Genomic DNA, 12,386 nt, shown 5'->3' on the forward strand with positions numbered 1-12,386 from the left:
TCTTACCTGCAGAAGGAGGAAGGCTGGGAGTCAGCTGAGGGCAGAGTTAAGGTGATGGCAGGCTGGGGCGGGGATCATCTGCTGTGCTTGTGTCACTGGGGCCATGCAGAGGGCTGTCCTGGCTGATCTCCCCCACCTCGGGGCTGAGCCAGGCAGCCCGTGTCCTTTGCAGGGGCAGGATGCATCTGCCTGAGCCTGGAGAGAAAAACTTGAGTGGGAGCCTGCTGAAAGGAGCAGGAACCTGCCCGCTCGCCTGGACGCTGCGGTGGCCACGAGGCCGGCACAGCCTGGGCCTGGCATCCCTGCGGGGAGGCTCCAGCAGCCAGCTTCGCTCCTTCCCTCCCCTCCTCCCCGAGCCCAGCCCGGCAGGATGCCCGGAGCAGCCCAGCATCAGCTGCAGCGAGAGGTGGGGCCCTGCTGGCGTCCTGGCAGGGGGAGAGGAGCTGGCCCTGGGGGTGGGCAGGCGAGACAGAGCAGAGGAGGGAGCAAGAAATAAATGCGAACAGCCCGTCGGGCTCTCGGGGGAGACGGGGGCCCAGGCGGAGCGCTGCCGCGCGTGCGGAGAGAGGAGGGGGACGCAGGGGGATGTGGGGCTGGTGAGTGGTGCCCGTGCCCCTGTGGACGTGCGTGTGCTGCTCGTTTGCACATGCAAGAGGGGTGATTTGCGCGTGTCGCGTGTGAGAAGCGTGCGCTGGGTGCGGGATGTGCGTTGCATCCAGCGCCTTCTCCAGGCGTTCTGCGCCTCGCGCGCGCGTTCGTCTCGGGGCGGATGTGGCTACTGCCACGAGCTCATTAGGCGAATATTGTTTTATAATCGGTGCCATAGCAATGGTGAGGCAGGCTCCTCGCTGCCACCTGATCCCTCTGCCTCGTCCGCCGCACGCCCTGCAAAACTCCGAGACCATCTGCTGATCCGTGCCACGGGCTGGAGCCCGCCCAGGTGCCGATGCCCATCACCTGGGCTTCGCCCGCCGTGCGGAGAGGGGAGGCAGCCCCCGGGGACTGGGAGCAGGGCAAGAATCCAGCACCTGGGGAAGGGATGGAGGGGGTGGCGGCGGGATGCTCCAGCAAACAAACTGCAGGGAGGTCTGGGAGGATGCACACAAGTACGTATGTATGTGTGGGAGAGGGGATGCACAGGTTTCTGAGACGGGAAGTTACTGGTAACAAACCAGAGCAGATTTTTTCAAGAGTTTAATGCGATAATCTGAAATCTAGGAAGGGTGAGAGGCAGAGATGGTCTAACCCACAAAAGAGATCACTGCTTTGTGGTTGGCAGTGTTTCGCAGCAGTACTTGTGTGTTCTGGGTACCTCTTCCTTTCACTTTCTTTCTTCTCGCCAAACTTTACTCCAGGTGAGTTTCACAGCAGCTCACAGGCAGCACCTACGGGACGGTTGCTGCTGCTGCTGCTGCTGCTGGAGCCTGTCTGGGAGAGGATCCCAGCGGCCCAGGCACCCACGGGTGCTCATCTGCCCCATGTGCAGACCCACAGCTGGGTGATGCATGCTCCCAGCTGCTTGCACGCAGACACACGTGTGTGCCAGCAGTGCACAGACACGCAGCCTGCCTCGCACACGCACCCACACCATGGAGAGCTGCGCCGTCGGTCCCGCTGCTCCTGCAGCCGCCTCTCCTCGTCCCAGCCCGGCGCAGAGCCTCGCCTGCCCATCGCTCTCTTTCCACGCTCACTCCCCATCTCTCCATTTCTCCTTTATGAAATATGCATGGAGAACAGATGTCGCCTTCTCCCGGAGCACCCCCACTCTCCTCCCTCCCTCCCTCCCAGCCCACCACCTCCATCCACCCTCCAGGACCACATCCAACCTCCACCTCCCTCCTCTCCCGGGGGCTCCAACCTCCCGCACAGCCAATGGCATCCCCCTCTCTTGGCTTTAATATTTATGAGGGGGGGAGCACCGGAGCGGCCAATGAGGCTGCCGGGGTCGGACCCGGCGTGCGAGGCTGGGGTGTATATATAGCGTGCGGGGCACATGCCTCCTCGGGGTGTCCATCTCAACGCGCGGTGGCCCGCCGGCGTTCCTGCCCAAGGGGTGAGATGCCAGGGCCCCGAGGCCACCGGGGCTCCCCCTGAGCCCCGGCTCCGTCCCGCCGAGCAGGACACCAACTTTCCACCTCCTCGATGGACGGATGAGCCAAGCGGCTCCTGGCTCCCTGGATTATTTGAGCTTCTGGAAGGGAAAAGCTGGAGCCCGGGAATGGTCGGCGGCTTGGGGGTAAGGGGCCTCTCCTCCGGGTGGGATAGCAACGTGCCCGGCCGCTGCTGGGGGCTTTGATGATGCTGAAATGCGAGTGGGATAGGCGGGGAGGTGCAGGGACAGCGGTGTTACGTGCTCCAGGTGCTCTCGGAAAGGGTGCCTGCGCTTTGGGGCCACCTTTAAGGCATGAGCACGCACTCGTGTCCTTCGCTTCGGGCTTGGCGGTGACCTGGGGGATTCTGTTCAGAAACAAGGGAAGGAGCCCCCGCTCGAATGGCCTGAAGGTGGGCTCCTAGGCACAGCCTGCATCCTCTTTGCGTAGCCAGGGAGTCTTCAGAAATTGTCACACCACTGGTCTGGAGTGCAAAGGAAAGGGAAAGGGGGGAGAGCAAGGGACTGGGGAGCTTTGCTTCCCCTCAAGGCCATCCCTGGGGCTTTGCTGGAGGCAGGGCTGGGACAGGCAGGGGTTTACAGGAGGTTCTTGCAGCAGATGGCTTTAGGAAGGTGGCAGTTTATGGTTCATCCAAAGGAAAGAGCCCCTCAGAGCGCACGTTTCAGAGGAAAGCTTCTTGAGGCTGGACTAACCCTGCAAAGAAGGAGCAGGGTAAGGAGTACTGGGGTCCAGTCCTGAAGCTTGTCCTGCTGACATCTTCCTGCGACCAAGAGCAGAGAGAGGCCCTGGGCAGGACTCCTGATAACCCCTAAAATTCACTCACAAGGATGCTGAGACGGTGACAGCAACACATCCCACAGCCCTCTGCACCAGCACGCTGCCGTGCGGGGCTCGGGCTGGTCCCGAGCCTGCTCCCCATCCGTCTGCCCAGGGAGGAGAGGTTTTGCAGCCTGTCCTCCCCCAGGGATGGCAGTGACAGTGTCACAGGAGGCTGAGGGGAGGCTGGGGCTGGAGGCTATCGTTCCTCTCCTCCCCTGCCCCGTGTTGATGGGGCCGGGGCGCAGCGCAGCAGCTTCTCGCCACGGGGCAGCCCCGGGCTGGATGCGGCAGCACAAGAGGAGAGCGGGCCCCTTGAATTCAGGGCAGCAGCACTGGGATAACGGGGGCAGAAGAGGTCACGAGCGTGGCCCCAGGAGCAAGGGGGAGTGTTTAAAGAGGAGCCGCACGTCTGAGCAGCACCCTGGGTGTCCTCACGCTGACTCCTCACCGCACCCCAGGTCCGGCACCGGGCGCAGGGCTGCTGTGGCACGTGTCCGGCCCCAGAGCCAATGTCCCCCTTCTCCCAGCCCCGCTGCAGCTTCCCCAGAGCTCGGGCTCGTGGCTGGAGCTGCAGCAGCTGGGAGCAATGCTCCAGGGAGCCATATAATGAGCAGGAATGGTGTGACCACGCAGGAGCACAGCCGTGGTGACAAGGTGGCCACGCAGAGCAGTGGCAGAAGGGATGCTCAGCTCGGGTACAGCTTGCTTTGAGCTGCTTGCACCCTGACACGCTGCTCCCAAGCATCCAGCAGGGAGGGATAGAGGATGAGGAAGGAGGTCCCGGCTCTGCGGGAAGGGGACAAGAGAAACAAGGGGCTGGGGAAACGAAAGCAAGATGGGAACAGAGGAGGTTGAATGGGGTGCAGGAGGCACGGCCGTCGTACGCAGCTACAGCAGCTGTGGCTGATGTGGGAACTTCAGGTGTGTCTGTGTGGGTCCGGTTTCGCTGTCCGCAGGCAGAGCAAGTCAAACACGAAGCCAAACTCAGGCTCACCCTAAGGACAGCATAGTTTATGTCATGCTGAAAGCCTTGAGGATATATCCCGAGAGCCACCTTTCTATCAGCCCTTACTTAAAGCAGCTCCTTCCGTCTTCTCCAGGCTAAGGGCTTCACGGGGATAACTTTTTGTTCAGGGTTTTGGTGCTTTACTTGTGCTGCCACACTGTCCTGTGTTCCAGAAAAAAAAAAAAAAAAAAGTCCAGCTGTTTTTTTTTTAGTGAAATCTGAATATTTCAGTGTGTGTAGATGCCTGGCAGGGCAAATATATGAGCCTGGGTGTAAATTACCGTGCGTAAATGGATGTGGGATTCTCACAGAGGAGTTTTTGACTGGGACCACTCGCGGGTATGTGCTGGGATGTGTGTGTGGAAGCACACAGGAACAGCCACGTACATTGTATGTTAGTGTGGGGACAGGGGGACCGTGCAGTCCCTCCCGTGCTTGCTTAGGGGGTTCCTTGTGCTTCCTGGGCAGCGTTTCTGTAAATGCACATCAAAGCTCTGTCCATCAGCCGCCTTTTAAAATGGGATGTGGGCTATTTCTCCCCAGTCATCGCCTGTCCATATTCGTTTAGGTTCCATTTCTCAGTCATATGGCTCATTACAAGCTTGTCAGGCCTGGGCGATGTAATATGTTGTACATCTCTGCCTGGCTGCCTTCCCAGCCCCGCTGCCGTCTCTTTGCGCAGCAGTGTTTCCCCTTCCGAAGTTTTGTTCCCCAGCCTGTCCCCTGCCCGGGGACAATGTCCGTGCAGCAATCCCTTATCTCTCCCCGTGCTAGGGCTCAGGGTCCCCAGGCTTCAGCACCGAGCAGCGGAGGCAGCAGGCAGGGGAGAGGGGCGAGGACAGGAGGCAGCCTTCCCGGCCGGTGGCACGGCGTCCCGGAGGGAGCGGGCAGCCAGCTTCTATTTGGACACATCAAGCAAAGCAGCTGTGTTGGGTTCCATATGTCTGGGGTGCCAGGATCCATGACATACGGGCTCATTTAGTATACAATAAGCCCCCCTTCCCCTCGCCCCCGCAGTCTGTTTTTCCCCTTCACTCATCCACCACCTGTCATCTCTCCGGAGAGCCAGGAGAGGCGGCTTCCACCTTCTCCCCACGCCGCTCCGCGGGCTCCTTCTCCACCACCGGAGCCCCATCCCAGCCCAACGGGGACAGGTTTTCCCCCGGCCACCACCATAGGGCAGCCAGAGCAAACCATCACGCATCCAGCATCCCCTTTCCATCCTGCCCAGCGGCTCTGAGAGCCCCTCTGCTTCTTTTTTTTCCAGAGCACGCCGGAGGAGCTCGGCTCTGACACCTGACAGCTCCAAGCCTGGGTCCTGCCGCGGCTGCACGGCGGAGCCCCCAGTCTCTGTGCACCTGCACGGTGCCAGCACCGAGGATATTTATTTATTTATCGCGTTTCTATGCATCCTGCCCTTTTATCCACGTGGTTTATTGTTGAAGTCGTCGCCCACCCAGCGAGGAAAAGGGAAAAATTTTGACATTCCCTTGCAGGGACGGTGTGTGATGAGGAGGAGGAGGAGGAGAATAAGCAGGGGTTCGCTGTGAGCCGGGGCCCTCATTCAGGCGGAGCAGCTTTGCTCCGACGTGGTGCCCGCGTCAGTCTGTCCTGCAGTGCCTCCTGCCCGAAGCGTCCGTCCGTCTGCCCGCCCGCCTCTCCTCTGCGAAGATGATGCTCAACTCGGACCAGACGGAAATCGACCTGCCCCCGACGCACTCCGAGTCCGAGTCCGTCTTCAGCGACTGCGGCCGCGCGGGCAGCGTGGAGGAGGCCGGCGGCGTCGGGTTGTGCGCCCCGTCCCGCATGGCCGAGCAGGGTGAGGCCGTGAAGAAAGACCTGCAGCACCTGAGCCGCGAGGAGCGCCGGCGCCGGCGGCGTGCCACGGCCAAATACCGGACAGCCCACGCCACGCGGGAGCGCATCCGCGTCGAGGCCTTCAACATGGCCTTCGCTGAGCTGCGGAAGCTGCTGCCCACCCTGCCGCCGGACAAGAAGCTCTCCAAGATTGAGATCCTCCGCCTGGCCATCTGCTACATCTCCTACCTGAACCACGTGCTGGACGTCTGAGCCGCCCAGCCTGCGTCCATCCGTCTGTCCGTCTGTCTGCCACATCTCCTACCTGGACGTGTGCTGGGCATCCGAGCCAAGTGCTCAAGTCTGTCTGTCCGTCTGCGACCTGCGCCACATATTGGGCATCCGAAATGCTGTGCCTGCATCCACCTGTCTGTCCAAATGGACCGAGTCCCCGTCCGCCCGCTCTGCCCCCTCCCTGAACTATGGTCTGTATTCCCCCACCACCAAGCCCACCTCCGTCCGTCTGTCTGTCTGTCCTGAGCCAGGCTGGCTGTTCGGTCCATCGGCCGTCCGTCTGTCCTGCTGGATCTGCTGCCTCAAGGCCGTGCTGGCCGTGTGCGCTCCCAGCTTCTGTCCGTCCTCCTGCTGCACATCCTGCTGAGAGCACTGATGGGATCCTGAGCCTGCATCCGTCCTTCTGTCCACCACATCCACTGCCTGACCCACAGCAGGAGCCTCCAAGCCCAAGTTTCTCTGCGTCACCTCTTTTATACCAGCCACAAACCAGACCCGTGCAGCCCCAAGCAGCTCTGGGGGTTTGTCCATCTGTCCATCTGCACCTTTGGCCACAGGGCAGCCACCAGCACGGCTGCTCGAGGCCCTGGGGCTTTTGCTGCAGTTCTGCTCCTGGTGTCGTGCTGGGCACCTGAGGGTCTGCACGGGGACCTTGCTGCCACCCCAACCCTCTCTGCCCAGCAGCATCCACGGGCACAAAGCAGCTCCTCAGGGTTTGTCCTGGCCTGTCAGGAAGCACAGGGCACATTGCTCCATCACGAGGTGCCCAGAGCCACGCTGTCCCTGATCCCATCGCAGTGGAGCTGCCTCCACCCGGGGCCTGGCCAAGCTCCTCCACTGCACATCTGCCCCAAAACCTCCTGCTTTGGGAGCATCAAACCCCAAACCCGTGCATCCCCGGCTTTGCTGCCCTGGGCTCTGGTGCAAAATGAGCGTGGATCCCCCCTGGCCCTTTACTCGCCCTCTTTGCACCAACATCCATGATCACCCGGAGCGATCTTCACTGTCCCCCCCCAGCATTTTCTCTGCCTCCCCTATTTTTTTTTAAGAGTTAATTTTGCACTGGCAGCAGAAAGAGCACAAGCAGAGCCCTGCAGGGACCAGGACCGAGCCGAATCCCCCCAGCACACCAAGAGGCAGCGCTCTGCTGGCTGCAGGACAGGCAGGGGCCAGGCCCTCAGCGTGGGACCAGGGAGATGGAGTTGGAGGGCTGGAGGGGAAATGTTCTTGGTGAGGGTTGGCATCCTGCAAACACCATGAGGGCAGCCAAGCAGGGATTCCTCCTCCTCCCTCCCCACTGTCTGTCTGTCCTGCTGTCCGCTCCCCACAGCCCCTGCCCTCCTGGTGTCCCACACTCTGCTTTTTGCCCTCCCGAGATGGTCATGGCCATCCGAGCCCCAGCTCAGGAGCTCACCAGCCTCCCAGCTCCATCCCTCTCCTGTCACCACCATCAGCCCCCACCATCACCTCGCTCCGGACCTCATCTCCCCGCTCCCTGCAGAGGCAGGGGACCTGCCACTACCTCCGTGCCACCAGGTACCTCCCTGTCACCAGGGACCTCCGTGCCACCAGGATGTGCCAGGGGCTGTGGCATCCCCGAGGGCAGGAGCAGGGCCCCATCACCACGGCGCTCAGCGGCCGAGCAGAGCAGAGCAGGGCAGCCCACCCTTCCCCTCCACTCACAGACCACGTCCCTGTGCCACGAGGATATTTATTGAATTAATTTATTGATAAATGTTATTATTTATTTGCTGTGTTGTGCACTTTTTGGAAAGGAACCCTAGAAAGCAAGCAAGCAAGCAAACAATGACCACGGCAGAAAACAAAGCGACCCACCCTTGTACACGGTGTGCCCCAGCGTGTGTTTGTCTTGGCTGTTCAGACTGTGCAAGGATTTATTATTTATGAGTTCACGAGGAAGTCGGGGAGGGGGGAAATGAATTAAACCAACAGCAAAAGAGAGATCTTGAACTCGGAGTGCCCGGCTTCCCTTTTTCTTTCCTTTTAACCTTGCTTTTGACCATCTCCTCCCGGCAGCTGCGGGATTCCCCATGCCTGTGGCCGGAGGTGGTGGCAGTGAGACCACAGGACAAGGAAGCATCCTCCTGGCTGGGTTGGGGCTCATAATGGGTCCTTGGCCTTTTCCCCAGCTCTGCAGGCAGCAATCACACGGGTGCTTGCAGGGCAAGGTGAAGCAATGAATCTGGACAAGGAATGGGCACCCAGGTGATGTTCCTCCTGGAGATGGGGAAGGAACAAAGCCACAGGGCTTATGCTGAATGTCCTTGTCCGGATCGCTGCTTCAGCCAGGCTGGAAAGCTTCCTTCTAGTCCTTAGAGTTACCCGAGCCCATCCTGGGCACCGCAGCCACTGTTTTAGCCAGGACAAGCAGCCCCCGAGCGGTGCCGATCCTATGGTGACAGCAGAGGGCTGAGGACACCCGGTCCAGGCATCAGCATCTCCGAAGGCACCCAATAAATCCACCTTCACCCTGGGAAATCAGCACAGCCCCAGCTCCAAAGTCACCCATCACTTGCCCGTGCCCCTTTGCCCAGCAGAGCCCCCTCGGTCCCCTTCCCCACCCTGTCCCTGGTCCCCCTTGTCCCTGCGAGCCCCCGGTGCTCTCCCCTCTTCCTCGGCCCACCCCGCGCCGTGCGGGGAAGCAAGTTTGCGGCTCCTCTCCTTTGTCTGCGCCGATCCCGCGCATCCCCGGGGGCAGGTTGCAGCTGTTCACCGACTTGCTCCAAATTTCTTCATATAATCAATTGGCCTCGGCTGCAGCTCGGCTCAGCGGAGATGCGTCAAAGGGGAAATAATAAAGATGGGGAGGGAGCGGGGGAAGGACGCGGGGAGGCTGCAGAGCCCCCGCACCGGCAGCAGGAGGAGGTGGGGAGGTGCAGGAGCAGCTGATGGAGAACTGGAGCCCCCAGCTCCTCCAGGTCTCACCGGGGATGTCTCCATCCCACCCCATCCAGCCCGGAGGTGGGAATCGGGTTAGGGAAGCTCGAGCCCCACCACGGCTCCCAAACCTCTGCTGTCCCCGGCTGCCAGCCCCGGCCCTGACATATGGTCCTCATTGTGCCTTGCACAATGGCAACACTTCATGCTAATTCAGACGCTGGTCCTGGCCTCGCTGTCATCTCCAACAGATTGGGTCCCTCGCCTGCTCTTTGTGCTCGCAAGGTAACGGGCAGCTCTGCTTCCCCTCTGCCTCCCCGAGCGCTTCCCTAGATGCTTCCCCGCTCCCGCAGCCATTCCCCCCTGTCCCCGTGCACATCTCCATCCACTCCAGTGACTCTGGTCCCAGTGCACACACGGGTGCGTGCCCAAGGAAGGCTTCACACAGCACTTGAAAAAAAAAAACATGGAAAAGAGTCACAAACACGCTGATGAGCGGGCGTGCACGAAGCTGCTCAGCTGCTTCTGCCCAGCATTGAGCACGAGGATGAGGAGGTCGCCTCCTTTCCTGCTGCTCTTCCTCCCCCAGGAGGAGCAGGGGGCAGGACGGGACACCCTGCGCTTTGGGGAGGGGGAAGGACCCCGCTTGTCTCAGCAGCAGCAGCAGGGCCAGGCGTGCCCTGGAGCGGGTGGCCAGGAGGCTGTGTCCCCAGGGATGTCACCACGGGCAGCAGCTGTGTCCCCAGCTCGCCTGGATGAGGCGGCAGTGCCATCTGCTGGGTCCCCAGAACGGGGTCCTCTACACTGACGTCAGGCTGGGGACCCCAGGGCCCTGCAGCAGCCTTGTCCCCAGGCAGAGTGGGTGCAAGGGACAAGGGGAAACAGCCCCAATGCGCTCAGGTGAGACCTCCCCAAAGCACCCTCAGTGTTCAAAATGCTGCTGTCGATGCTTCTTTAGGGCACGGGGGTACCCCAGCTGCTGGGAACGGTGAGCCCAGACCCTAAAGGGCCGATGCCCTAAGAGCCAGGGAGCAGATCCCCTGCTTCCAGACACGACAGCGGGATGCCTCACCGATATCCCAGCTGAGAGAAGCAGCAGCAAGGCAAGAGCTGGGCACAAGGGCACACGGCTGGTGCTGTTTGGGACCTGCTGTCCTCCCCCAGCAGGGTCACAGCACGTGGGGCAGGGGCAGGAGGGTGGCCGGGTCTCTGCCGCCCGAGGGCTTGCAGACAAACATCTGCAGGGAGGGTGCAGACGCTGCTGATCCCGCCCCGGGCAGGGCTGCTGCTTTCTAGGACTCCTAATCTCCTGAGCTATCTGGCTGGAGCCTTCGCCCTGTCCCGGTGGTGGAGCAACAAACCCAGCCGTGACGCCCAGGGAATGCCTCGGGGTTGGACCTGCCAGGGCTGGAAGGGGCAGCGAGGGTCCTTCAAAAGAGGATTTTGGGGTCAAGGCAACACGGAGCTGGTGCCGGGGACGCTTTTGTCCCTGGGAGATGGGCGCACGGTGCCCAGCACCCCCATTATGCTGAGCCCCGGTGCTGGGCAGCTTTGCAGGCTGGGGCTTTTCGCCTGCTGCCCTGAGCAGGGTGCGGAGGGAGGGAGGGGACCGTCCCTGTAAATCACAAGGTGGAACAATGCGGCCCTTCCCAGATGGCGGGGAGGCTCCGGCAGCCCCAGCTGGCCAGGAATGAGCTCCCAGGGCCCATTAATCACTCCCGGAGCCGGAGCTGGAGCGAGAGGACAGCCCGGGGCAGCTGGCTGCAGGGGGAAGGGGGGAGAGCAGAGGGGCCCCCACCCAGCAGCGATCCCCAAAGCCCTGCGGGGCCACGAGGGCCCAAACCCAGCCGGGGTTCCTGCACCCCCCAGGGCTGCACCTTGAGGCCAGCCTCAGGGGCTCGCGGGGCCTGTTTCACCGCATGAAAAGAGGATGGGGGGGCAGTGACCCCCCCCCAGCTCCGGGCCTGGAGCCAGGGGAGAAGCACGGGCTGGGATCTGCCTCCGGCACCGCATCGCCTCTTCGCAGGTGGAGGCCGAGAGCGACCCGGAGCAGCCCCAGGGGTCACGGTTGAGGCTGGGCTCCCGCAGGATCAGGCCCTGCTCGGCCTCCACCAGAGCCAGAAAGGAGCCAGGAGGACCCCGGGGGGGGGTCCCCGAGGTGCCCCCAGCTCAACCCCACAGCCTCGTGGGTCACCTTTGCCCCACGGCCGGCGAGGGGAGGCCTCGAGCCTCCGAAAGCAGTGGGGAGGCTGCAGGGGGGAGGCTGTGGGGCTGTGCCTCTACCTGGGGGGGCTTGGGGGGTCCCTGGGGGTTTCGGGGGGATCCTGGGGAGGATGCTGGGGGGGGACCCTGTGGGGTTGGGGGGGATCCGGGGGGGATCCTGGGGGGCTACGGGGCACCGAGGCCGCCCCGGGTGGAGGCTCCGCAGCCTCCCAAATCCCCGAGCCTCCCCCGCCCGCAAACAAGCCATTTAAATCCCACCAATGGGGAGGCGGCGGGAGGGGAGCTCGGCACGCCATTGGTCAGCCCGGGGGGGGCGGGGCCGGTTTTTTCCCAGCCCCGCTCATTGATGAGAAAAGCGCCCGGCGCTGTTCCGCCCACTGCGCCCCCCCCCAGCCCCGCCCCGGTACCCGCTATGGGGGTGCCCCCCCCCAGGCCTGGGGGGTTTTGGGGGGGTTTTGGGGAGTAGAGTCCGGCCACGGGATGGGGAGCGCAGGGGGCACCGCGTGGGGGTCCCCTGTTGTCCATGGGGAGGGGTTGACCCCCCCCCCACAGCACCCTGGGGTGCAAAGAGGCGGTGGGAGCACAGACCTTGAGAATTTGGGGGGGCTGCTCCTGAATGCTTGTCCCCAGTTACCCCAGTGGGGACCCCCGCTCCCAGCACTGGGGCTCCTGTAGGGCTCGGCTTTGTCCCTGCTGTGCCCCCCCCCCCCAGCACTGGGGGGGCTCCCAGGGGGCCTGGCTCCATCCCTGTGGGTCCCCCAGGTCCCTTCTCCCAAATCAGGTGTGTGCCACCCCGCCCTACCCCTCCCTCTGTCCCCTTCGTCCCTCTTGGTGTCCCCCCCCATCCATCCGTGTGCACCCCTCATCCCTGGGGCTGCCGGGATCGGGGTTGGGGGGCTCCCAGGTGCTCCCCCCCAATTTAGGGCTGGCCCCCCAACACCACAACCCACGGCTGGGATGCCTCGGCTGCGATGGGCACGGCCAGACCCAGGCATCTCGGGGTCCGTGCTGGAGGTGGGTGACAGACCCAGCTTTCACGGGGGGGGGGACACATTCAAGGTTGGGGGGAGATGTTCGTTCACACGTCCTCACCCCAAAGCGCCCAGGCCTGGCACTAAGGGTGGGAGCAGGAGCACGGCCCCAATGGGACGGTGCCCGTGCGGGGTCACCTCTCCTTGGGGGAATCCTAAATTTATTAGGGTCGGCAAAGAGCTCCAAGCTCATCTGGCCCAGCCGTC

The 12,386-nt window shown here is 62.6% G+C and overlaps 1 protein-coding gene across 1 annotated transcript; it reads left to right on the forward strand.

The window, feature by feature from the left end:
• Positions 1 to 5,453: 5,453 nt before the first annotated feature.
• NHLH1 (nescient helix-loop-helix 1) lies at positions 5,454 to 6,006 on the forward strand (the record flags this gene model as incomplete). Its single annotated transcript, XM_084500807.1, has 1 exon — positions 5,454 to 6,006. Exon 1 carries the CDS (start codon positions 5,608 to 5,610, stop codon positions 6,004 to 6,006), a length of 399 nt encoding a protein of 132 aa, XP_084356933.1. The 5' UTR covers positions 5,454 to 5,607.
• Positions 6,007 to 12,386: the final 6,380 nt, after the last annotated feature.

The sequence above is a fragment of the Aythya ferina genome (assembly GCF_964211825.1).
Source record: "Aythya ferina genome assembly, chromosome: 29".
Classification (NCBI taxonomy): Eukaryota; Metazoa; Chordata; class Aves; order Anseriformes; family Anatidae; genus Aythya; species Aythya ferina.